General features: G+C 42.6%; 1 protein-coding gene across 1 annotated transcript in view; it reads left to right on the top strand.

Annotated features, from left to right (window-relative positions):
- The first annotated feature begins 7070 nt into the window (after nucleotides 1-7070).
- KRI1 (KRI1 homolog) overlaps nucleotides 7071-27064 on the top strand; it is a 48245-nt gene continuing 28251 nt past the window's right edge. The window contains exons 1-9 of the mRNA XM_073622573.1: nucleotides 7071-7230; nucleotides 11164-11240; nucleotides 11744-11849; nucleotides 15650-15740; nucleotides 15855-15909; nucleotides 18618-18667; nucleotides 18976-19069; nucleotides 20876-20953; nucleotides 23432-23547. Of these exons, the coding sequence (XP_073478674.1) occupies nucleotides 7155-7230; nucleotides 11164-11240; nucleotides 11744-11849; nucleotides 15650-15740; nucleotides 15855-15909; nucleotides 18618-18667; nucleotides 18976-19069; nucleotides 20876-20953; nucleotides 23432-23547 (743 nt within the window). The 5' untranslated portion in view covers nucleotides 7071-7154. The remainder of the gene's footprint in view (nucleotides 7231-11163; nucleotides 11241-11743; nucleotides 11850-15649; nucleotides 15741-15854; nucleotides 15910-18617; nucleotides 18668-18975; nucleotides 19070-20875; nucleotides 20954-23431; nucleotides 23548-27064) is intronic.

Raw genomic sequence — 27064 nt, 5'->3', positions numbered from 1 at the left:
TGTGTTTGAAACTAGAAGGAATTGCAAACTGCATTCAGTGTAATGTAAGGAGAGGACACTCAGCAGCTGTTTACACATCTGGACTCAGGAGCACTAGTGTGGGAAACAAGAAAAAACTTTTTAGGGTGTCCCACTACAAGTGCACTAGGAGAACCTAGGAGACAGCAAAAATAAACCCAACCAGTAAATGAATATCAAGATTTTATCTGATAAAAAAGAAAATTTATTCCAAATTTGGTTGCAAAGCAATGGCCCCCTACCCATAAAATATTGGACATAATTTTCTCTCACTTCACGGGCACTTTGCGGGGGCAAGCCAGGATGGCCAGCTTCCAGGGCTGTCATTGGAACTTCTGAAAGTCCGGCCTCTGGTCCAACAGAGGCAACATAACTAGCAGGGGCGTAACTAAAATCTTCAGGGCCCCGATGCAAGAAATCATGAAGGGCCCCCCTGCCCCCTGGACAGCGCTTTTCCTAGGGGGATGTCTGATAAGAGGAGGAGCCGCGAGAGCCGCCGAGGGACCCCAGAAGTCGGTGTTCGGGGCCACTCTGTGCAAAACTAACTGCACAATGAAGGTATGACATGTTTGTTATTTTAAAAAAAAAAACCTTTACAATCACTTTAAGGAGTTAAAACAGGTGGTCAGGAGGCAACATATTGCCTCTTTACCGGCTGTCAAATGCCTCTGAAAAGTGATCTGAGCATGGATCGCTTTTCAGAGGAACAGCATTTTGTTGCTGGTACTTTGAACGAGCAAGAAAAAAAATCAGTCCTGATTGTACACATATAGGGTGTCAGGATTAAACGTGCATACATAAAATGTGCATACATACATCTAAACAGTGGCGGCTGGTGCTCAAAATTTTTTTGGGGGCGCAAACATTTTTTGAAAAAAAATCATCAAATGCAGCCACTGTGCCCATCAAACGCTGCCACTGTGCCATCAATTGCAGCCACTGTGCCACTTAAATGCTGCCAGTGTGCCATCAAACACAGCCACTGTGCCAAACGCTGCCACTGTGCCCATCAAACGCAGCCACTGTGCCTATCAAACGCTGCCACTGTGCCACTTAAATGCTGCCAGTGTGCCATCAAACGCAGCCACTGTGCCATCATTTGCAGCCACTGTGCCAAACGCTGCCACTATGCCCATCAAACGCAGCCACTGTGCCCAAACGCTGCCAGTGTGCCCAAATGCTGCCAGTGTGCCCATTAAATGCTGCCACTGTGCCATCAAACGCTGCCACTGTGCCCATTAAATGCTGCCAGTGTTCCATCAAACGCAGCCACTGTGCCATCAATTGCAGCCACTGTGCCCAAACGCTGCCACTGTGCCCATCAAATGCTGCCCGTGTGCCCATCAAATGCTGCCAGTGTGCCCTTGAATGCCCCCAGTGTGACCCCCGACCGCTCACCGGCACTTACCCTGTCTTGGTGGGGCAGCGGATGACTGCGACGAGTGGGGTCCTCCATGCGTCTCCTGCTGTCCTCATCTCCCATCCTCTCCTCCTGATAGGCGTCCAATAGCGGTGCCTGTCGTTTCAGCCAATCAGGTGATGGGTAACAGATCCGAGCACCTGATTGGCGGAGAGGCAGTTTAGTGTTAGTAGAGCGAATAGTCATTCGCTTTTCTAACACAGCTGAGTGACCTGTGAGGTCACCTTTTTTGATGCCTATTAGAGCCTATGGCTCTAATCTGGTGCTTCAAAAACACCCCCCGCCGCTGTAATTCAGGTTCCCTGCGCCCAAAAAGGGGCTGGGCGCCTGAATAGGGGGTGGCAGCGGCGGCCATAGATAGATTCATGCAATGCATGAATCTATCTATTGGTGATAGAGGGGTGGCTGGAGAGAGGGGGCGGCGCCCATGCGCCCTTAATGCATGGGCCGCCACTGCATCTAAACACACACACACGTAGATAAACACACATAATATAAACACACATATACTGTATATACACACACACAAACACATATATAAATACACACATGAACACATGCAAACACATACATGAACACACATATAAGAACACACATACATGAACACACATATAAGAACACAAATATAAGAACACACATACATGAACACACATACATGAACACACATATAAGAACACACATACATGAACACACATATAAGAACACACATACATGAACACACATATAAGAACACACATACATGAACACACATACAAGAACACACATACATGAACACACATACAAGAACACACATACATGAACACACATACATGAACACACATACATGAACACACATACATGAACACACATATAAACACACATATACAGAAAGCCTTTTCAAAAACGGCAGTGCTTTACCCTACCTCTTCCTGCTGGGTACTGCACTGTAGGGGGAGACAAAGAGCACAGCACACACTGCTTTCACTGATCAGTGTGACAAGCTCCCCGCACAGTGTCGATTACAGTTCGGCTGACGATGGGGAGAACGATCTCAGCCGCTCATCCTTACAAGATAAACAGGGGGCCCTCAAGGGCCCCCTGCAGCATGGGGCCCAGTCGCCATGGCGACCTCAGCGACCCCTATACTTCCGCCACTGATAACTAGCATTATGTTTTTTAAGAAAATTGTGCAGGATGCAGCAACTCAAAATTATATGGTTCGGTTTATATTCCGCCATATTTATGGCTGTTTGAAACAGGCGGAACCAGCTGGCCAGGATCCCAAACGCATTCTCCACGACTCTTCTGGCTCTGGCCAGCTGGTAATTAAAAACCCTCTTCTCCAGGCTGAGGGTCCTCTGGGGGAATGGCCTCATCACGTGGTCACCCAGACCGAATGCCTCATCTGCGACTAACACAAATGGCAGTCCTTCCACGTTCTCTTCCGAAGGTGGCAATCCCAAGCCACCACTCTCGAGACGTCGGTAGAACTCGGTCCAGACAAATACTCCACCATCCGACATCCGGCCATTTCTCCCCATGTCCACATATAAAAACTCATATGTCGCCGACACCACCGCCATCAACACAATACTATTAAACCCCTTGTAATTATAATAGTATGACCACGAATGGGGTGGTGGGACGATGTGGACGTGCTTCCCATCGATTGCCCCTCCGCAGTTGGGAAAGTTTCAACAGGTGGCAAAGTGGATGGCCACAGTCTGACAATCCTGTGGCGTTGAAGGAAACTGTGGAGTCAAACAAGAAAAAAAAAATGTAATTTTGCACATAACATTGCAAGCAGATTAGACCCAAACATTCTTGACCAACACCAGCATAACATTTATTTGAAGGAGTATTTAAAGGCAAAAGTATAAGGTCCACTTATCAGATTCCTCACCCCCTCTGATGGCCCATTGTAAAAATTTTAGGGGGGGGGGGGGGAGATGTTTTGGACAGGTAACCCTCTCCACTTCATTGAGAACTGAATGCCTACATAATGTGTGTTACTTTGGCCAGCCCCTCCTTACTTACACTATTGGCAGCCCGCTGGACAGGTAGGAAGTGTCATAATCCAAAAATAAAAATACACTCTGTATAAATTGAAGCACAATGTTACATCCTGCAATTACCTATCAAGATAATAATATGAGAAAAAAAACTTTAAACAGTGCCATTTGAAAGTATTCAGGCAGGCCCTTGCACTACATGCTTTGGTGAATTCATCCATAAATATGAACACAAAAGAGGTAGGTATGGGTTTGGCAAAGTCAGCAGATTGGTATGAGTTGACTTAGCGGTTAGGGGGAGGGAGGGTTACAAATGATTTTGGGCCCCCCCAAAAAAAGCCTCTGGCACTCTGCATGAATTTAAGGACACAAATAACATTTGTACACATTTTAGGGGGTGTTTAGGGTAAAGCAGTACTATGGAGCTGACAAAATACATGGTTAAAGTGGAGGTCCACCCTAAAAAAAAAATTGCATAAAAAAATTCCTAAAAAAATGGAGGAAAAAAAAATTAAAATATTTTAACTCACCTGAAATGGCTGTTGCTAGGCAGTCTTCCTAATCTGCCTCTTCCTACGCCGCGGTGATCTTCAGTCTTCTCCTCCCCGCGTTGTCTTCTGGGGAATGGGGCGCGGTGTGTTATGGGAACTGTGTGTGTGTCCCACAACACATCGCGTCCCATTCACAAAGCGCTGCGCAACTCGTGCATGTGCAGTAGGAAACGGGCAGTGAAGCGGCAAGGCTGCACTGCCTGTTTCCCTTAGGATGGAGGTGCCGTGACCCGAGAGCCGAGGGACAGGTCAGCCTCAGGCGGCCGACATCGCGGGCACCCAGGACAGGTAAGTGTGCTTATTTAAAGTCAGCAGCCACAGTGTTTGTAGCTGCTGACCTTTACATTTTTTTTTTTTATCTGCCGCAGCTTGCTACCATTTTAACTGCAGGCAGTGAAAGGTCTGTAGCAGTAAACGGTGTTAAGCACTGGCCACACTTTGTTACCCGCTTGGGATATAATTTGTCTTTTCCCTGGGATGATCAGTGTTGTTGAGCAGGTCTGACCAGACCCAGTATGGTGCCACTACTAGCCAGGAAGCTAAATAACTTTTGTTGGATTTTTGATTTGTGGTTGTTACCCCTGCGAAGGGAACCTCCTTGTTTTGGTCCTGTTTTTTTTTCTGCATTGTTAATGAATGAAGGTGGGCAAGTAGCACTTTGGCATTTGGATAACCTTGCTGCGAGATCTTCACTTGAAGCTGAAACACACAGATGGTGCTTGAATGTGGGCAATCGCTCTACTGATCCTCGCGAAAAGGTTTGCAGGTTACTGTATGTACCCGATGTTAAAGTTGCATTGTGATAAGAAGTGTGAAAAGTTTGTGTCAGCAGTAATTTAAAGGAACAGTGTGATGTTCTGCTGAATCTGTAAAACTGCTGAGGGTATCTGGGGACAATAGTCTCAAGAACGTCTGTGATCTTGCTGACAGCAGGCTGTGTCTATACAACTTAAAGGCACAGTACACTTCAGTGTACAATTTTGAATATGCATTATGGAGGACTTGATAAAGTAATGCAGTGCAGCAGCAGACTTTTCAAAAGAGCTTGGCACACCAGCAAAACAATAGACTGTTGGCTGCCCATCAACAAGAAACCAATATACTGTTGGCTGCCCAGCTGGCAAGTGATGAGGCTCAAGTGACTGCTTGGGACCAGGCAGCAGAGAGAGATCAACAGGCCTTACCTGAAGTGCTGCAGCAGGTGCTAGCCTGAATTACAAGCGTTTGTCATGATGAGACCATTTCAGCCACAAAAAGCCACCACCTACAAAGCATGACATCCCAAAATATTGTGGAGGTCTTCTTATGTACTTTTGAAGGGACCACAGATGAGCGGTGCTGGTCTAAGGAATCCAGGGCAGTAGAGATGTGCAGAATGGAAATATTTTTCATTTCAGACTCATTTGTTAAGTTAATAAATTTGTTTTGTCATATTCATTATGTTAGAAATGAATGATTCGTTTTCAGGATTCGTTTCATATATTCATTGTTTTCTAATTGATTTGAAATTTGAATTTTGGAAGGGGGCTATATTCATTTTATTTTATTCTATTTGAAATTCAAATTTCAGAAGACAGCTATATTCTTTCTATTTTATTCCATTCAAAATTTGAAATTCGAATTTCAAAAGGTGGCTATATTTTTTTCTATTTTATTTGAATTCTGGAAGACGGCTACATTCTTTCTATTTTATTCTATTTTTATCATTTATTTTCTATTATTTTCTGTTCTATTCTGTTTTATTTTATTCTTTTCTGTGTTTTTCTATTCTATTCTTTTTTTATGCTATTATGTTCCACTCTATTCTATAAAGCAGCCTAAGTAGGAATCACCATCTTATTTTACTTTTATATCTTTCTGTATTTATTGCAATATGTTTCCATTCCTAATTCATTTTCAAATTTGAGTTAAGATAATTCATTTTGTTATAATAATTTATTTAAGATTAGTTGAAATTCTACATCCGAATCTCCGAATAACCTAATAATTTCATCCGAATTTGGATTCCTTAAGAAACAAATTGCACATGTTTACTGCAGCGCTTGTTGTACTGTTCGCGGGAGACTCCCAAAAGGCGTATTGTCGGCATGACCTCTGATAATGCTCTAGACCAGGGCTATGCAATTACCGGAACTCCAGCTGTTGCAGAACTACAAGTCCCATGAGGCATAGCAAGACACTGACAGCCACAAGCATGACACCCAGAGGCATGATGGAACTTGTAGTTTTGCAACAGCTGGAGGTCCGCAAATTGCATATCCCTGATGGGTCTTCAAACTACGGCCCTCCAGTTGTTCAAGAACTACAATTCCCATCATGCCTAGCCATGTCTGTGAATGTCAGAGTTTTACAATGCCTCATGGGATGTGTAGTTCCGCAACAGCTGGAGGGCCGTAGTTTGAGGATCCCTGATAGACTACGACAAATTAAATGCTGAGATCTTGCGGTATCTGCGGGTCACAACCTTAGTGAAGTACATGGTTACAAGGCAGATGGATCTCTTTGCTCAAAAATGTATGACATAATTACCTAGTCAAACATTGCTTGCAGCCTGAAGTGCTTCCTCGACTTTATTTTACGAGATTGCGCAGATTGATATTCACTTTACACGTTACATGAAGATCGATTGCAAGTAATTCACACGGGTGTGCAATTGCCATTGATTGGCCCTGTACAATCATTTTTTCCCTGCAACAACCAATCGACTTGGGTTGAAATTGTCACTATCTGTTTCTCATCGTCATTTTTGTCCCACACAATTCAATCATTTTGCTGAATCGGACAATGATCCACCGGTTTTATCGCCACCGTAAAAAATTGTGCTAGCCAAAAAATATAAACATAGTACATGGTCCAGATCTGATCTCAAAGACGATAATGAAAAAAAAATATATATATATGTATATATATATATATATATATATATATATATATATATATATATATATATATATATATATATATATATATATATATGTTTTTTTTCCAATTCACGTGCTGCAATTACAATTACAGAATTTAAAGGACTACACGAAAACCACAGAGATGATTGGCTCGGAGCAAGCTGGAACGCATGAGCCTGACGCTGATTTGCGGAAGATCTTTTCCTGGAACGCATGACCTCGGAGGAGGGGGGTGTCATGCATTTTACCGAGCTTCCGGTCCCGGAGCAGCATGGCAGAGCTGAAGATTAATCGGCAGTTCGCTGACCGCTACGAGCGGTACCGGGAGAAGGAGGAGCTGCAGCGGCGTGAGTGTCCCCCGGTCCCCGGAGGCTTCCCCGTACCCCACTGGGCATAGTCCACCGCTGTACACCCGGGCTGGGCTCAGGGCCTAGAGAGTGTGTGTGTGTGTGTGTCTGCAGCATGGCCTGGCACTGGTGGGCATGCAGGGACTTGTGGTTCCCCCTTTGGGGTCAGCTGAATGTACCCATTGGTCAGACAGTCTGCCTTTGCTTTTTGCAGGAGCCTTAAAGGGGAAGTAAAAGATCTACATAGATGACACCTGTATGTATGTGTGTGTATATATAGTACACCAGCCTTGCCAAAAATCCAGCATTAAAAAACAAATCTATATTATACACACCTTACCAAAAATACAGCATAACAAACGTCATTATTGTTATTCTGCAGGATTTATATTCCGCCAACATTTTACACAGTGCTTTACAACGTAAGGGCAGACAGTACAATTTAACCGCTTCAGCCCCGGAAGCTTTTACCCTTTCCTGACCCTCTAGAGCACTTTTTGCTTTTCACCACTGCGTCGCTTTAACTGACAATTGCGTGGCCGTGCGACGTTGCAACCAAACAAAATTTATGTCCTTTTTTTTTTCCCCACAAATAGAGCTTTCTTTTGGTGGTATTTGATGACCTCTGCGGTTTTTATTTTTTTTGCGCTATAAACAAAAAAAGAGTGACAATTTGGGAAAAAAAAACCGCAATATTTTTTACATTTTGCTATAATATCCCCCAAAAATATATAAAAAAAATATTTTTTTCCTCAGTTTAGGCCGATATGTATTCTACATAATTTTTTTGGTAAAAAAAATCACAATAAGCGTATATTGATTGGTTTGTGCAAAAGTTATAGCGTCTACAAAATAGGGGATAGTTTTATGTCATTTATATTATTAATTTTTTTAATTAGTATTGGCGGCGTTCTGCGATTTTTTTTTTTTTTTTTTTTTGGGAACATTGTCATTCATATAGCGATCAGTGCTATAAAAATGCACTGATTACTGTGTAAATGACAGTGGCAGGGAAGGGGTTAAACACTAGGGGGCGATCAAGGGGTTGTGTGTCCTAGGGAGTGATTCTAACTATGGGGGGGATGGGCTGCCACTCACATGACGGCGATCACTGCTCCCGATGAAAGGTAGCAGGGAAATCTGTCATGTCACAAGCCAGAACGGGGAAATGCCTTGTTTACATAGGCATCTCCTCGTTCTGCGGCTCCGTGACACGATCACCGGGAGATTGGCGGACATCGAGTCCGCGGGTCCCACGGGCATGGTCATGCTGTACGCGGTGTGTGCCCGCTGGCACCGCAAATTAAAGGGACGTACAGGTACGCCCATTTGCCCACCGCTGCCATTGTGCCGACGTATGTCGGCGTACAACAGTCGACAAGTGGTTAAAGTGATTGTAAGGGTATTTTTTATTTTTTATTTATTTATTTATTTTTTATAACAAATCATACTTGCCTCCACTGTGCAGCTCGTTTTGCGTTGGCTACCCTGGTCCCCATCTATGTGTTTTTTGGTGCTTTTTGCAGAAACGGACTACAGTTCATTTACACAGTTTCCTATGTGACACGTTCACATCTGTGCTTTTTTTAGCCGCTGCGTATTTGGAAAGGGTCAGGGACTTTTTTAAATGCAAAACAGTGCTATTTTGGTTCAATATACTGCAATGGAGAAGCTGCAAAAAAAGCATGTAATGTGTTTTTGCAGCAGTTTGTGTTTTTCAATCTGCCCAACAACAAATTGGCACAAAAAAATGCAAAAAGGCAAATCACAGCAAAATCACGTGCGCAAAAATCAAAACTCACAGCAAAAAGCACTGCAGAAACAGATCAAAAGCAAACTGCATAGGTGTAGCCATGGTGAAGGGTGAACCAGGTCTAAGATGTTTAGTAACATAACGGGGTTAAAGCAAACTAAAATGAGCCCTTTAGTACAAAAAAAGCAGATAATTACTACTGTAAGGGATTAATTTTTTTTACTGTAGAACTGTGAAAGTCAAATTTTACAGTAGCGATTATTTGCTCTTTTTAGTACTATAAAGGGCTCATTTTAGTTTTTTTAACCCCATTATGTTACTGGCTGATTAATCGATTATGAAAATAGTAATTGATTAATTTCATAATCGATTAGTTGTTTCAGCCCTAAAAAATTTAAAACCATTTGTCATTTTCCTTCCACTTCACAATTATGTGCCACTTTGTGTTAGTCTATTACATAAAATCCCAATAAAATACATTTACGTTTTTGGCTGTAACATGACAAAATGTAGAAAATTTCAAGGGGTATGAATACTTTTTCAAAGCACTGTATGTTGAGAATGGGAAAATAAGAATAAAAATATGGAAAATTGTAGAACCATTAAAAACCAGAAAGTGTCTTTATTGTATGTAGTTAGACTGACACATTTACACAAGTTTAACTAACAAACCAATAATTACAAGTAGTGGAAGTTAGAAAAAATATATAATATATATATTTTAGTTTTTATGCTGCATTTTTTTCTATATATTTTTTTATGCTGTATTTTTATCATATATGTGTGTGTATGTGTATTTATATTTATATTTTATGCTTTTATTCTTACCAAGGTTTATTGAAATGAATAAATGTGTGTGTTTTGGATAGGAGTAGTGCTACTCCAAAATTGTTCAAACTGTCAGTGGATGGAGGTGTACGCATGGCAGTGTTAGCAGCAATGCATGATGAAGCAAAAATAACAGGACTTGCAGAGTTCGGCAGGTGCTGATGCTTTGCCGCTGGAATGCACTGTAAACGCTATAGGCGTGTCAAAAGTGATCACATATGGTGGCCATACACACTTTGATACATTGATTTACTTTCTGATCACTCTCCTCTGATAGGAATAATTAAGCTGTAGTGTATAAACCATGAAAATGATGACAAAAGCATTGATAATTTTCCACCCTGGCCATCTTTGACCGCTCGGTCATTGTGCTGGAAGCACACAGTGAGTGCGTTCTCAGCACAGACAGCTCTGCCACCCATGGATGCATGTGTGCCGTGCGTGGGCATTAATGCCCACCCTCTTTGCCACTGCACATCTCTATTATGTGGGTGGCAAGAGGTTAAAATGATACATTTTTTGACGAATATATATATATAATTTTTATACACTTGTCATGGAGCTGTCATCTAGGCAGATCTTCTATTTTCATGAAAGGTTCCCTTTAGGGCCCAACTCCAGCGGAAGTGTTTTCTTTTGCTTTGGACATAGAGTGGAAGGGTTTGATCCTAGGTCAGGTTTTTATTGCTGTGTAAAATAAAAATAACTTCCAGCGCTCCCGGTGACAGTACAAGGAGTCCTATAAAAATCACAAACCGACTTAATGTTTCGGAGACACATAATGAATGAATTTTCCCATAAAAAAAACAGCATTCACTGTTAGAAATGTGTTGGTTTTGAGGAAAAATCTTCATCCTGCTCTTGTAGATTTGACCCCACTAACTGTTAGAAAATCAAACTAATATTTTTAAAAGTAAAAATTTTGAATGAAATTCTAGTGTAGGGCCACCAGGAATGAGCGCTGACGTGTTTGGATCGCAGTCCGAATCCCCTGAACTTTTTCAGCCATAAAGCTGTCATTGCATATCAAGCAGCTGAGGCATTCCCCCCTCCAGTGAAGACTTATACATGCCCCTTGTATACATATGGCTACAGGGTGAGGAGTGCCTCAGCCGCTTATTGTGGGCAGCCGCTTTCTGGCTGGATAGGTCCGTTGGGCTGGGACTAGGATCCAAACACGTCTGAGCTCACGCCTAATGGCCAGCTTTAGACAGAAGTGGCTTTTCAGAGGAAGCTCCTGATAGAAGAGATGAAAAGTATAGAGTTCTATCTCTCTATAAAGGAGAGCATCCCAGATAATGCTTTGGATGTACTTGCTTCTAAATTTTCAATGTCTCGTTCTTCTCTTGTAGTAAAGGATCGATATGGGGACAAAGGTGAAGAGGACAGTGGATCGTCCAGCTCTGCATCTGACAGTGAGGATGAGCCGGTGAGTATTTAACTAAAACTAAAGACAAAAGTTTTCTTTTGGTTTTGGATGGAGTGGAGAGGGATTAGAACATCTGTCAAGTTTTTATCACTGTCTGTCTCACCTTAAGTGTGATTCACCCTCTCTTTGTCCTGGTGATCATCATCAGAAAATCTAAAATTTTTGGTTGTCACCAGAAGGAATATGAAGGGAAATCTTCCGTTGAGGACACTAGTTTTGATGACAACCAGGGATTTCCTGCAGTTTAGAGGGATTTCCCCTCACTTTCTGCTGTGGCAATGGAACAGGAAGTGAAGAGAAATCACCCCAATGGGACACAGCAAAAAAACCCACAGGGGTTTCTTGCATAATCCAAAATGGGAAAATTAAGTTTTGTTTCCATGTTAATGTGGCACTGTGAATTTTGGAGCTCCCTTTATTTGTTTTTCTAAATAGCCCCAATGTGTTATTTATGTGACATGTTTCCCCCTTTATGAAGATGATCTTCTTTCCTATCTCTCTAGACCATTGATCCAGAAGTGGACAGGGACTTTTATCGTACCCTGTCTCTGCTCAAAAAGAAAGATCCAAGGATATACCAAGAGGATGTCACTTTTTACAAAGAAACAGGTATTTTTCAAATACACTATAATTCCACTGTGCTCTGTGTTTGCTTTTCCATTGTGTTAAAGTCATAATTGTTACGTAAAAAAACTGAGAAACTTCTCAAATATAGAAGGTTAATTGTACCTACCACACAGATTTGTGAAGCAATTTCTTTTGTTTTTTTTTTTTAATTCCACCCGTGAAATATAATGCCAAGAGTTATTACACTAAACTGCATGTGATCATTCAGATACAATATTGCTTGAGCTTTCTTTTGAAAATCCCTGTTAAAAGCTAGGTTTATGAAAAGCAGGCCATACATGGTCGAATTTCGAACAAAATTTCTTTTCAAAATCAGAATGTTCGTTTTTTTTGTGATCCGATGGTGCCACCATTGATTTTCGAAATTCGGCCAACTAAGCCTTCAATTTCGCCGCATGTTGCTACAGAAAAGAATTTTCGTGGCCGGGACTCTTCTTTTCTCTCTGTAAATTAAATTTTCTTTTTACATTTCTCACACGATTCTCCCTTCATTGATTAGAAAATCGTTTGTTTTTCTAAAAATTTTCAACATGTCCGATTCCTCAAATTTGATTGCCGCACGAAAATCGTCCGTTGTTGCAGCCCACTAATGGTGCGAAATTCATACGAAAATTCTTTCATACAATTTTCGAAAGAAAATTCTTACGAAATTCGAACCATGTATGGCCGGCATTAGTAGATAAAGAAAAAAATGTGCATGTATTATTTTTTTTACACAGGAGTCTGCAAAGTATTGCATTCGTGACCAATAGATTGCCGGTGCATTGTCAGGCTTCTGCACACTCTCCCTCCAGCTTTCTGCCCGTACTTCCCTATGTACAGTTAGAAACCTGGAGGAAGATTCAATGGATTACGAATGTCCTGATCAGCGTGCTTGTAGTCCAATGAGCACTACAAGGCTTCTGCCATGATGGCATATGACGCTCTGAATTTAATTGTGACAGCAGCTGCTGGGGGACCTCTGCCTGCTATTATGTGGGTGGGGGGCTCAAGGGGTGAGTGTGTTTGGTCCTTTGCAGCATGTTACATCTTTAAATACGGGTTCAACATGTTGCTTATGGTGATCGTTTTGAGTTTTTCCCTCAAGCCTGGTGGTCCTCCGAGGGGGAGGGGTCATTGGGGGGGGTACTGTCAGGGCTGGGCTCAGCCCTTCCTTCTCTGAGCTGGCCGCTCAGCTGTCGGCTAATTGCCAGCTCCTATCTCTGTGTCATCCCCGCTGGAGGCCGCATCCATCTTTGCCTGCCTTCCTTCCGGGGCAGCGGACCGTGTGACTGGCCAGAGCCGTGTAACGTCACTCCCCGACACTTCTGAAGAAACGGCCTTCGTATACAGTAAATATCTCCTAAACGGCACACGTTTAGGAGATATTTACAGTACCTATGGGTAGGCCTTATTATAGGCTTACCTATAGGTGCAAAGAATACAGGAAGGTTTACAACCTCTTTAACCACTTCGGCTCCTACACATGTTTACCCCATATGGACCAGAGCAATTTTCAAATTTCTGCTATGAGCTTGTTTATTCAGCGATAATTTTGTCATTACTTAAAGCGGTTGTATAGTCATTTTTTTTTTTTTTTTTTTTTTTTTTTTTTTTTTTTTACTTTTACCTACAGGTAAGCCTATATTCCCCTTGCTATGAACCGCTGACTGCAGCGGCGCATGCGCACAGGGGATTCTCGGCTGAAGGCTCGGCAGATGCCGGACCTTGCCGGGAAAGAAATCTCCCGCGCGCATGCGCGGGAGTGATGACATCGTGGCTCCAGCCACTCACAGCGCTGGAGCCGCGATACCCGGAAGACACGCTGAGGCAACATGTCAGCTACCTCGGCGTGGACCAGGTAAGATACCGACGCCTCGTTCTAAGGTAAGTATTTCATAATGAGCTAGTATGCGGTGCATACTAGCTCATTATGCCTTTTGCCTTACAGGGGTTAAAAAAAAAAAATGTCAGCGGGTATACAACCGCTTTAAGATAACAACATAATACGTACATTTTTTAAGGACAAACAAGGCTTTCTTTTTGTGAATTTCGTCCTGCAACAATATTTTTTTTTTTCGCAATCCTTAGACAATTAAACTTAATAAAACGAAACAAAAGACGTTTCTTTCCCAAGGTGTCTTTCAGGATAGCACCTGAGAGATAGTGACTCCTCCCACCAGACCATAGGAAACACCTTCTTCCTCCAGATCTTTAAAGGGAGGTACCTCCCTACTATATCTCAGTTTTTGTGTTTCCTCCGGCCTGGAGGGAACATCTTTTGGAGGGGAGTCGAGATCTCTTGGGTGCTCCTGAGAGACGGTGCTTCTCTCCATTTTTTCCTCCATAGAGATTTGCTGTCCTCCCGTCCTACCCAGGCAGTGGCAGCGGTAGTAATTGGGCTCCTCTTCTCTCCTTGGTGCTCGGTGAGAGCCGAAGATTCGGTGGCCCGCACAGTCCTAGGAGACCAGAAGGTCGTGCCGGAAGTGACAGAGCAGGTCACCAGGTTGGCGTAAACGTAATTTCTGGTGTGGACGCAGGGGGAAGGAGGCAGGACAGGATCTGGCGCCTATTTCTGCTTCCAGTCCAGTGCAGAGGCACTATGGGAGTCCGGAAGTGGCTTGTGAAGCCACGAGTGGAGTGCTGACCACCCGCCATGGAGGAGTCGCTGTCAGCAGTTCAACTAAAGGAGACCCTGAACAGAGTGGCGGATTTCCTCAGCAGGAATCCCATTCAAGAAGCAGGATGGTCACTGAACTCAGAGGTTTTCGCTATGATTGCCGAAAAGTGGGGGCAGCCAGAGGTGGACCTGTTTGCCTCAAAGGAGAATGCTCAAGTTCACTTGAGCATTCGGTTGCTGCAACACACGCTGACCCCCCACCCCTTCAACCTTTGCAGCAATGCTGGCAGCACTCATTTGTCTATTTCCCAAAGACAAACTCTGGATATATCTTCTTAAAGCCTAGGCCATCTTTATGTAGAGCAACAATTCTTTTTTTCAGATCCTTAGAGAGTTCTTTGCCATGAGGTGCCATGTTGAACTTCCAGTGACCAGTATGAGAGAGTGAGAGCGATAACACCAAATTTAACACACCTGCTCCCCATTCACACCTGAGGCCTTGTAACACTAACGAGTCACATGACACTGGGGAGGAAAAATGGCTAATTGGGCCTAATTTGGACATTTTCACTTAGGGGTGTACTCACTTTTGTTGGTAGCGGTTTAGACATTAATGGCTGCGTGTTGAGTTTTGAGGGGACAGCAAATTTACACTGTTATACAAGCTGTACACTCACTACTTTGTAGCCAAGTGTAATTTCTTTAGTGTTGTCACATGAAAATATATAATAAAATATTTACAAAAATGTGAGGCGTGTACTCACTTTTGTGAGATACTGTAACTTTCTGTATTCCTGAGCAATGTTGATAAACATTGCCAGACTGCTTTTTTTTTTTTTTTTGACAGCTCCTGCTGCCGACCTTCTCTGTGTTCTCGGCAATGCAGCTGTCATTAATCAGAGCTGAATTGCTGGGTACTGGGACAGGGAAGGATTCCGGCAGTAGGGCAGAAGGCCTGGATGTACTAGACATGCCCTGTGTACAATGATGACATGTTTTTAGGTGTGTCTAGTATGCCCAGAGTCTGCAACTGGTTAAGAGGCACAGAGAATTTATTTATTTTTTTTTTTTTTTTGGACAAATGGCATATTTATGTAGACATGTAGAGAAGGAGCTATACTTCTTCCTATTGTTTGTTTTTTATCATTTTTGCTTACGAAAAAATACTTTTTTGCCTTTTCAGATCAGCCAGCTACCAGTCAGAGCAAATCCACCAAAGAAAAGCCCATGTATCTTAAAGACTACGAGCGGAAAGTGATCCTGGAGAAGGAAGGGTGAGATGGCCGCAAGCCATGACCTTAGTGACTGCCATGATAAAGCTTTGACCTTAACTCGATGTTTTGATGCTAAATGATGATCATACTCATAATACTTCTCTGTGCTTGTAGTAAATATGAGGATGAAGAAAGCTCAGATGGAGAAGAAGGCCTATTACAAGATCAGGTATGAACTTGTGTGTTGGTATTTTGAGGTACTGAGAATGAGCTTCCTCAGTTGTTAATCCTCTGTGGCTCATGTGTCATGTTAAGGCGCCTATTCTTGCAAGGCCCTGTTCACATCTGCATGTTGTGGGTTCTGAGTAATAGAAAAAGTCCTTCTTTGCGCAAAGTGGTAAAGCATATAGGACACATAATGCACATACATTGCACCTATACATACAAATGTAAACAAGACCCAACCTCTCAGAACTTTGGAGAAAAGGGAAAAGGTTTTGGAGGTTCACATTTATGAAATTAAATTTACAACAGGTGACGATTCAAATCTTTAGAGGCATGTAGTTCCAGTTCACCTGCCTCTTGTACACTACAAGTCACATGAGGCATTGCAAGGCTGACAGTTAGGAGCATGACTCCCACAGGCAGAGGAATGATGGGTCTTGTAGTTCCTCAATAGCTGGAGGGCAGTTTGACACCCCTGCTCTAGTAGAGCACATCATTAAGTGATGCGCCCTGGTACTTCATACTTAAAGAGGAACTGCAGTCTGCTTACATAATGTGTAATAAAAATATCTTTGCCATTCTGACGCTTCCCTCCAAACACTTTGCATATTATTTTATATATACTGTGATTCTGTACTTGCCAAATATGCTGCAGAAATCTCCCTCCAACGAGTCTGGCTACAGCCATTTTAACTGTGGGCAGCTAAAGCTGCTACCTGTTCACTTCCTGGATTTACACAGAGGCACACCTCCAGCTCTGCAATTCTCATTGGCCCTCTTATGACTCATCCACCCTCCCTTCCTGGCAAACTTTCACAAGAGTGAGAGCTGTGCATGATGTCATAAACCTAGGCTTTTTTACCAGACAAGAAACAGGAAGTAGGCTGTGTAAGGTATTTACTGGCGGAAAAAAAATGTTTTACTATCCAAAGTTAAAACAACAAGGGCAGAAGATTTAATAAATGGGACGATAAAAAAATGACTGAAGGTCTGCTTTAAAGCAAAACTAAATCCATTGATTTAAAGCAGAACTTTAACCAGCAGTACAGTTGCAGATGAAACAGAAGCAGCTTCCTTGGCTGTAAAGAATGGAAGGATTTAATTCCGCTTTAAAGCTGTCAGCAGATTGGCTTCTACAAACTCTGCAGTGCCTAAAAATGGAGAGCAACGTAGCAGAGTAGAGTGAGACAATGTATTACTGCATTTTTAACTGTATAGGCACTTATTTTTAATGTTTTACTAAGCTATGCCTGCAAGAGGGGCCAGCCTGGCTAAAGTTCCACTTTAAGGGCCAGTTTACACCAGCGCGGCTTTAAAGTCGCGCCGCACAGCGTGACTTTAAATTGCGGCTTGCATATGACATCTTTAACAGCGCTTATGCACTGCTTTTCGGCCGCTAGCAGGGTACTTTTAACCCCAAAAAAGGGGTTAAAATCTCCCTTTTTGCGGCGCTTTGAAAACGCTTTTCAGGCACTTTGAAAGCGCTGCCAATTCATTCCAATGGGCAGGGCATTTTGGGAGCGCTAAATACAGTGCTCCCAACCTGCCCCAATGATGCTGCTTGAGGACTTTTCGGAACGTCCCGCAAGCGCACCACTCGAGTGTGAAAAGACACAAGGCAATGAATGGGAGGCGGTTTTCAGGCACTTAGCAGAGGCTATTTCCAGGGCTAAATCGCCTGAAAACTGCCCCAGTGTGAAAGGGGTCCCAATGGGGCACGACTTTGTTGCTTGACAAGTCGCGTCAGTGTGTACTGACACTAAGTTTTTTTTTTTTTTTTAAGAAAAAAAAAAGGCTGCATTCTCAACACATGCCAGGAATGCAACTGTCACGTTTGCTTGTGCTCTCAACCAAACTGTCAAACCATTAAATGGTTGGTGTCCTAACTGATCACATGTGCAGCATCATGGCAGTTGAAGATCAAGCAGGGGCCAAGATGGCAACTTCCTTGGCTGAAAACGATAGACGGGTTTAGTTCCGATTTAATTTTTATGGTAGTGCTTTAGGCCCCTTTCACACTGGGGCGGTTTGCAGGCTTTATTGCGCTAAAAATAGCGCCTGCAAACCGACCTAATACTGCCTTTACTGTTTCTCCAGTGTGAAAGCCCGAGGGCTTTCACACTGAAGCGGTGCGCTGGCAGGAGAGAAAAAAAAACTCCTGCAAACAGCATCTTTGGAGCGGTGAAGGAGCGGTGTATTCACCGCTCCTAAACTGCTCCTGCCCATTGAAATCAATGGGGCAGTGCGGCTATACCGCGGCTGTAGCGGCGCTATACGAGCGGTTTTAACCCTTTTTCGGCCGCCAGCGGGCGTTAAAACCGCACCGCTAGCGGCCGAATACTGACGCAAAAAACGACGGTAAAGCGGCGCTAAAAATAGCGCCGTTTTACCGCCGACGCCCCCACCCCCCCAGTGTGAAAGTAGCCTTAATGTATGTCAGTTACGAGGCATAAAACTTTGTTTGAGCTGCTTCCTGTCATGGCAGCCATTTGGGTTCGATCTCTATTGTCCAAGCATTCACATGTGCTGTTCACATCCTGATGTTCTTCCAGTCACTGTCCTGCAGTAGGACAGATGAAATTCAATTGGTTATTTGGTTAATTCAAGGCCCACTATGATCTGTGCTGATGTAGAATTTAGGCAGGGGACTCGACACATGAATAAATGTAGCTTTGTCTGTAAGCCAAACCATATATTTTTTGTCTTTTGCAGAGGTCTCGATCCCCAACGTACCTAGAGGAACAGAGGCAGATCAAAGAAAGGTGGGTGACTGCTGAGGATTTTTCTGTATTTATCAACTGACCCATTTTATGGATTTACTTTGTCTTCTGTACTGTTGTGACTAGCAGGAAGGGAGTTAGGACTTTGCAAGTTCTAGAGATGGATTGTTTCTACTAGAAAATCTCTTGAGCATCTTTTTTTATAGTAGGCGTACTTAAGCAACATGGAGTCTGTCCCTCCTACCTCAGGGTGACACAGATAGGAGGGGCTTTGTGACATGGAATCTATTTTTCTCACCCCAGGGTGACAATCATTAATGAGATTCATAAAATGCTTTACCTTTTTTCAGTTTTCGAACGTTTGTTGAGAACAGTGACAATGAAGAGGATGATGGCACCACAGCTAATCTCTTAACCAAACGACTGAAAACCAAAAAAGAACAGGTGAGCACTAGGTCCAGCCTTATATTTTTACATTTTTTTGAAAAATTGTGGGAGTTAAAGTTCTGTGCTTTACACATGCTTGATATCGGTGTTTCTGATTGTCCTCATCTTACTTGGTAAGATTTTCTTTAAATTGTCCAAGATCCACCCTGTGATTGCTTATTATTACAAATACTTAATTTCTTTAGGCAGGAAACAGTGATGACTCAAGGCCATCCTCAAATTCTGAGATAGATTTACTAAGACTGTAAGAATCTGAAACAGCTGTGCATGGCAACCGATCGCCTTCTAACATTCATTTTCAAGGCCTAACTAAACACACAAACTGAAAGCTGATTGGTTATTATGCACAGCTGCTCCGGATTCTGTCAATTTCAGTTCTATTAAATTCCCGCAAGTTCTGGTATAGTGATGATCTGGAATCTTCATTCTTGGTGGCTGTTGGAAAGTAACAATGTTTTTTTATACTGATGTATTAGAAGTTATGTGTAATACGTATGCAAACAAGAGCATTTTTCCCACAGCAACCAATTCCAAATCCTTGTTTTATATTCAGCTCCTTACTATAGAAATGATCCTTGAAAGCGCATTGACAACAAGATATGTGGGCTTTTTTTTTTTTTTTTACCATATTTTTCACACCCAAACCATATTCATAAATATTTGGTGAAGTGGAACATGATTTCTTTAACCACTTATTTCAGTGGGAATATCTGAATGATGCCTGCAGCTACAGGCATCATTCAAATATCCTTGCTTTCAGCCGGCGATTCTGTGCACCAAAAGAATGAGCATAGCGATGGTTCCGCCGCTTGATCCTTCTTATAGGCGAATGGATGGGACCCCCTCCCGCCGCCATCTGGTTCTTCTCCGGGCTCTCCCGTGCCGTCGGGGACCCCAAGAAAGAATCGGCCGCCGCCGGATGACGACCATAGAGATTTCCGGTGACCAGATTGTCACCAGTCAACTCTATGACCGTCGGAGGCCCAGGCGTCACGTCCGGGCCACGGATGTAAACAAAGCCGCGGCTGGTAAGCATGAGATCGAGGATTTTTTTTTATGATCTCATGCTTTCCAGCCTGGAGGAGAGATGTGGGGTCTTATTGACCCCACATCTCTCCTTAAAGAGGACCTGTCACGAACGATTGCTATTACAAGGGATGTTTACATTTCTTGTAATACTAATAAAAGTGATCAAAAAAAATGTAAAAGAAAGTGTAAAAAAAAAAGTAAAATAAAAAAAATAATTTAAAACTCCACTGTCCCCATGTGCTTGCGCTCAGAAGCGAACGCACATGTAGGTCCCGCCCACATGTGTTTAACGATGTTCAACCACACATGTGAGGTATCGCCACGTGCGTTAGAGCGCGAGCAACAATTCTAGCACTAGACCTCCTCTGTAACTCTAAACATGTAACCTGTAAAAATTTGAAAGCGTCGCCTATGGAGATTTTTAAGTACCGAAGTTTGGCATCATTCCATGAGTGTGTGCAATTTTAAAGCGTGACATGTTGGGCATCTATTTACTCGGCGTAACTTCATCTTCCACATTATATAAAAAAATTGGGCTAACTTTATTGTTTTTTAATTTTTTAAATCATGAAACTGTTTTTCTTCCAAAAAATAGGCATCTGAAAAATTGTTGCGCAAATACCGTGTGAGATAAAGTTGCAGCGACCACCATTTTATTCCCTAGGGTGTCTGCTAAAAAAAAAATATATAATATATGGGGGTTCTGAGTAATTTTCTAGCAAAAAATTATGATTTTTTTCTGTTTTTATAACCTGTACCATTACCTTCCTGCAGGAGGAGGAGGAAGAGGAGTACATTGCATGGCTGAAAGGGCAGAAAGACATAGAAGGGAAAGAAGATCTGAAGGAAATGGTAGGTACAGTGGCACACACATAAAGCAGCTGTAAGGTCCTATGGTTGCCATACCACTGCTTTAAAAAATAAAAAAGATGCCGGCATGTTTATAAAGAACAGTAAAGTACTTTACAAATCTGCCACCTGCTTCATTTAGTTTGGTATGCCTTAGCAAGTGAAGCATGATTCATTTTAATAAATGGGAGAAAATAAGTGCCTGGAAGAGTTCCCAGTCACATGACCTCTTAAAATCACGTGACCAAGCTCTTCCAGTATCACAGAGCGCTCTCTTCAGTGTTATTGCCCCTTGACAAATGTTTCCATCCTGCAGTTAAGAGAATCTTTGTTTTCTTTACTGCTTTGTGATTGACTGCAGACTGCTGAAATTGTGTCTGAATCACCATGGAAACTCTTACCAGGGGGAGAACTATGATAACAAATATACCACGCTGTCAGCATAAATGAGCAGCCAGCACAGCAGTGTAAAGGTTGAACAATAAAAGGGTTAAAAATGTGCAGCGCTAAAAAACTAGTATAAAAATAATTAATTAGTGAAAATGATAATAAAATCAAAAGATAAAGTGACATATATTCAATGAAGGTTAATGTCTATAAGTGAAAATGAGGGACCACAGCGAGGTCCTAATGAATCCTGAAATGTGATCCAAGTGAAAATTAAGTGGCAATCACTGTAGTCATTGAAAAAAGTGCATGACATAGACAGTCCACCACCAGAACCACCAGTCTCTTACCGGAAAGATTGGACTCATACAGGTGTACACCTGACGAGCCAATCAAGCTTTAAAAGGTAACCAGGAAGGCACAATTTCATTGCATGGAGGTAACCTTCAAGTGGACGTTCAAGGTGATGCGTTCAGTAGGTTAAAACACAGAGGCAAGTCAGCTCAACCATGAGGGTGAAGAGGAAAAGAAGGGGGCATATATAGTGTAATTCCATAAAAATATTTATTGTAAACAAACATAAGAATTACAATTACATTCTCTAATGATAAAATTAAGCGCTTCAGAACAGGACAGTATCTGTGGAACCAGCGTGTTTTAACCTGCTGAACGCATCACCTTGAATGTCCACTTAGAGGTTACATCCATGTAATGAAATTGTGCCTTCCTGGTTACCTTTTAAAACTTGATTGGCTCGTCAGGTGTACACCTGTATGAGTCCAATCTTTCCGGTAAGAGATTGGTGGTTCTGGTGGTGGACTGTCTATGTCATGAACTTTATTCAATGATTACGGTGATTGCCACTTATTTTTCACTTGGATCACATTTCGGGACTTATTAGGACCTCTCTGTGGTCCCTCATTTTCACCTAAGGACATTAACCTTCATTGAATATATGTCACTTTATCTTTTGATTTTATTATCATCTTCACTAGTTAAAGTGGATGTAAACCCGAAAATTTTTTTTTTTTTTTGATATCATACTGTAGAGTATAAGATTTTCTATCATATGAGCCCAGTCTTGCCACACAGAGTTAATCCATCTCTGAGCAATCCTCTTTTATTGTTCAGTGAGATAAATCTTGACAAACTGAGAAAAACTTTGTCAAATCCTCCCCCTTGCTGTGAGTGACAGGTGGTTTACATATCTTGTGCACTAGCCTAAGACACAGGCATTATTTTTTAATTCCCTCCCCCACTCCTTTCTTCAGCAGCTCTGCAAGGATTGGCTGTTCCACACCTCAGCATGATTTGGCATGCTGAAGTCATGTGGTTACTTTCCTGTCTTTTCACTGGATGTTAGATCATAGCAGAATTTCAGTGTTAGAAATAAACAGGAGAAAATGCAAATTGACAAGGGGAGTGTAGAGGTGGGCGGGGAGTCTACTGACATCACAACTCCACCCACCGAGCTCCAGACAACAGACCCACCCACAGAATCTGCAGTTTTTCGGGTCTCATAACATACAGAGGGGAGACATTTGACAGGTAAAGATACATGCAGGAGGCATGTATATCCTTATAGATAACCCCTATGGCAGTAGTTTAGAAAGGATGACATTGGGTTTACATCCACTTTAATTTTATACTAGTTGTTTTTTAGCGCTGCACATTTTTTACCCTTTTATTGTCTTACCAGGGGGTGACTTGCACCTGTTTCCAGAAGGAAAATACCCAGCTGTCTGTCAGGCTAGGTTCACACTATCTTCACATGCGCCTCACAATAGGGGTCCTGTGCGTCCCCGTTCAAAGTATTCAGGTCCTATTTCAGCCCAAATTTTTGGCTGAATTCGGATCTGAAACAAACCAAAAGACACACAAGGCTCCTGTGCAAATTTGCAATGGAGCCGCAGCAGAGATATGTGAACCGGCTCTATAGAGAGCCGGTCAAAATCTCCTGCTATTTGCGAATTGGTTGAGGGGAACCCTCATCCAATTCGCAATAGTGTGAACCCAGCCTAAGACAGAATCTGTTCCTCAGAGAATGAATGGCACTGACTGCAGCAGTGACCATGTTTTGCTTCCTCCATACAGAGTTATCTGAAGGCATACTGGACTGATCCTTCCCTGGATGAAGGAGAGAAGTTTCTGAGAGATTATATTCTAAACAAAGAGTATGTGGAGTCTGAATCTGATGAAGACGAGGAATGGTGAGATATAGAATTTGTATTGAACAGACAGACTGCTAAATTATCTCTAAAGCAAAACCCTGCTTTCTTTTAGTCGGGGGTACTTGTTCTAGTGTTAGCAAAGAGGGGATCTAATGTTGTATCTACAGAACAGGAAGTGAAATCTCTTGAATGACACACAGATGGTAAATAAAAACGTCATATGGATATTAACCATTGCCTACCGTATTCAAATTGGGGAAAAAGACTTTAGATGTACTTTAACCTCCCTGGCGGTATGATTATATTGGATTTTAGGTGCTGAAAGCGGTACAATTATTTTGCATGGAAATTTGGCGTTTTATATTGTAGGCCTGTAATTCTTAGCAATAACACACTTATATCTGTCCACCAAGAGTCTAGTAGATATCCCGGGTATGATGAAATTTGAAACCCAAAATCATAAATTATAATAAATAAATATAAATAATTTAAAAAAATAATAATATAATAGTAATAAAATATATTTCCCCACGATTCACTATCGCTCAATTCTGCAAGTGTTCTAATTTACTATCGCTGTTTTCTAGCTGGTCTAAAGCCACTTTTGATGTAAAGGGACACTTTTTGGTTGCTCTGGACAATCTCAAGTTTCCAGGCAGAAAGAACAGTATATATAATATAAAACTCCATGCAGGGCACTGGACAAAGTACTGGGGACAAAAGGGATGTTAACCCTTTCATGACTAAGCCTATTTTTGAAATTTGGTGTTTACAAGTTAAAATCCGTATTTTTTGCTAGAAAATTACTTAGAGTTCCCAAACATTATATATATTTTTTTAGCAGAGAATCTAGAGAATAAAATGGCGATTGTTGCAATATTTTTTATCACACGGTATTTGTGCAGCGGTGTTTTAAACGCAAATTTTTGGAAAAGGGACACTTTCATGAATTTTAAAAAATCCAAACAGTAAAGTTACCCCAATTTTTTTGTATAATGTGAAAGATGATGTTACGCCGAGTAAATAGATACCAAACATGTCACCCTTTATAATTGCACGCGCTCGTGGAATGGCGACAAACTACGGTACCTATGAATTTCCATAGGCGACGCTTTAAAATTTTTTTACGGTTACCAGGTTTGAGTTACAGAGGAGGTCTAGGGCTAGAATTATTGCTCTCGCTCTGGCGATCGCGGCGATACCTCACATGTGTGATTTGAACACCGTTTACATATGCGGGCGCGACTACTGTATGCGTTTTCTTCGCTGCGCGAGCTTGCGGGGACAGGGGCACTTTAAAAAAAATTTTTTTTAAATTTATTTTATTTGTTGTTTTACTTTATAAATTGTGTTTTAAAAAAAAAAATTTTTACTTTTATTGCTGTCACTAGGAATGTAAACATCCCTTGTGACAGTAATAGGTGGTGACAGGTACTCTTTATGGAGGGATCGGGGGTCTAAAAGACCCCCCCCATCCCTCCTTTACACTTCAAAGTATTCAGATCGCCGAAAACGGCGATTCTGAATACTGTGTACTTTTTTAAATTCGGCGCCATTGGCCGAGTAAACGGGAAGTGACGTCATGACGTCGCTTCCGCGTTTACAACAAGAAGGCTGGAACGAAGCCGCCCACAGCTTCGTTCCAGCCCGCCCCCAGCCGCCGAAGGCAAAGGATCAGACACCGGGCCTCCCGATCGCACGGGAGGCCCGGTAACAGCGGCGGGAGGCGGCGGGAGGGGGGATGTCCCCTCCCGCTCCTCCGGTATAACAACCGAGCCGCTTTTAGCCGCATCAGTTGTTATACTCGGGTAGCCGATCGCCCGCTGTAAACAACAGTACCGGGATGATGCCTGCAGCTGCGGGCATCATCCCGGTATAACCCCGGAAAGCCGAGTACGCATATCTGCGTACAGTCGGCGGAAAGGGGTTAAATGATTTCATACAGTACTGTATGTGTTATGATTTTTACATTTTTTGAATTTGCCGCCAGGCTCCGCTCCACGCAACACTCGCAGGGAAGGGAGCCTGGCACAGAGAGGCTTCGGGAGGAGGACAGAGCCCGCAGACACAGCGGGGGAACTTTGCAGGATCCTGGGGACAAGGTAAGTACACATCACCAGGATCCTGCAATGCAATCCCGAATGTGGCTTGGGGTTACCGCTAATGGTGCTGAAATTTAACCCCGAGCCACACTCGGGAATACCGTCAGGCTACAGTGATTCTAATCCTTAAGGTTTTTTACCTTAACACATTCTATGCATTAAGGTAGAAAACCTTCTGTGCTGCAGGATCCCCCCAGCTCCCTATTCTACTTATCTGATCCCAATGCACAAGAGCAGCAGCTCTTTCGGCTCTCTCCCTCCCAGTCCAGGTCAGATTTATAGCAGCGGGAGCCATTGGCTCCCACTCCTGTCCATAAAATCCTATGGCGCAGGGATAAAATGCACTGTCTTCGTCTCTAAACGTACACAGGGTGGCTCGGGGCGATACTGCACGAGTGCCCCCATAGAAAGCGGCTTTCTATGGAGACACCCCTGAAGAGAATTAGCCAGGAATGACAGCGGGAAACCCCAGAGGAGGAGGATCAGGGCTGCGCTGTGCAAAACCATTGCACAGAGCAGGTAAGTAGAACATATTCATTGTTAAAAAAAAAGACAGGAAAAAAAACTAAAGCTTTAACATCACTTAAAAGCATAAGTGTACTGGCAGACAAGTGCACTTATCCTTTTTGGCCCTTTAAGCTGACCTAACCCCTCCACAGATGCATTTTTACAGAGATCTGGTAGCCACAGCCTCCTTTGATTATTTACATTCAGAGCTGCAAGTCTCCCTCTCCTTGCCACACCTGCCTACTGTAGACCAGTGGTCATCAGCTCCTGTCCTCAGGGCCCACCAACAGGCCAGGTTTGCAAGATAACTGAAATACATCACAGGTGATATAATTTGCTGCTCAGTGATTGCAGTATTCTAGTCTGCATCTCTCCAAGGTAATACATAAAACCTGGCCTGTTAGCTGGCCATGAGGACAGGGTTGATGACCACTGCTGTAGACTACTGTGGAGCCACCGTGTGGACAAAAGTTAGATAAAGTCCATGGGTGATGCACTGCACAGGTGTGGCCAGGAGAGGGAGACTTTCATTGCTGAATAGAAATGAACAATGGAGGAAGTGGCCATCGCATCTCAGTATGTATGCATCTGTAGAAGGGTGGGTTCAAATGGACAAACAGGAGAAGTTCACTTTGTCTAAAAGTGCCCCTCATTTTTAAATGTTTTTTTTTTTTCCCCTAGATTTTCACAAATAATCCTCATTTCCTAATAGGTGCCTGGCTATTTCTGTGCATCCTGTAATTCGGAAAGATTTTTGTCTCTGAGCTCACACACTAAAATGCACCAAGTTTCATATCTGAAGGACAGTGTCCGCTGTTTTGCATAATTAGCTGTTGAATTTTTTATAAGCACTCTAATCTATAATATGGACCTAAGACCTTTTCAGCACCATGGAGCTTTTGCTCAGAGCACGGTGGAACCCTTAACCACTTGAGCCCCGGACCATT

The sequence above is a fragment of the Aquarana catesbeiana genome, linkage group LG03 (genome assembly GCF_042186555.1).
Source record: "Aquarana catesbeiana isolate 2022-GZ linkage group LG03, ASM4218655v1, whole genome shotgun sequence".
In the NCBI taxonomy this organism is placed as follows: Eukaryota; Metazoa; Chordata; class Amphibia; order Anura; family Ranidae; genus Aquarana; species Aquarana catesbeiana.
This window is presented reverse-complemented; position numbering and strand designations above follow the sequence as displayed.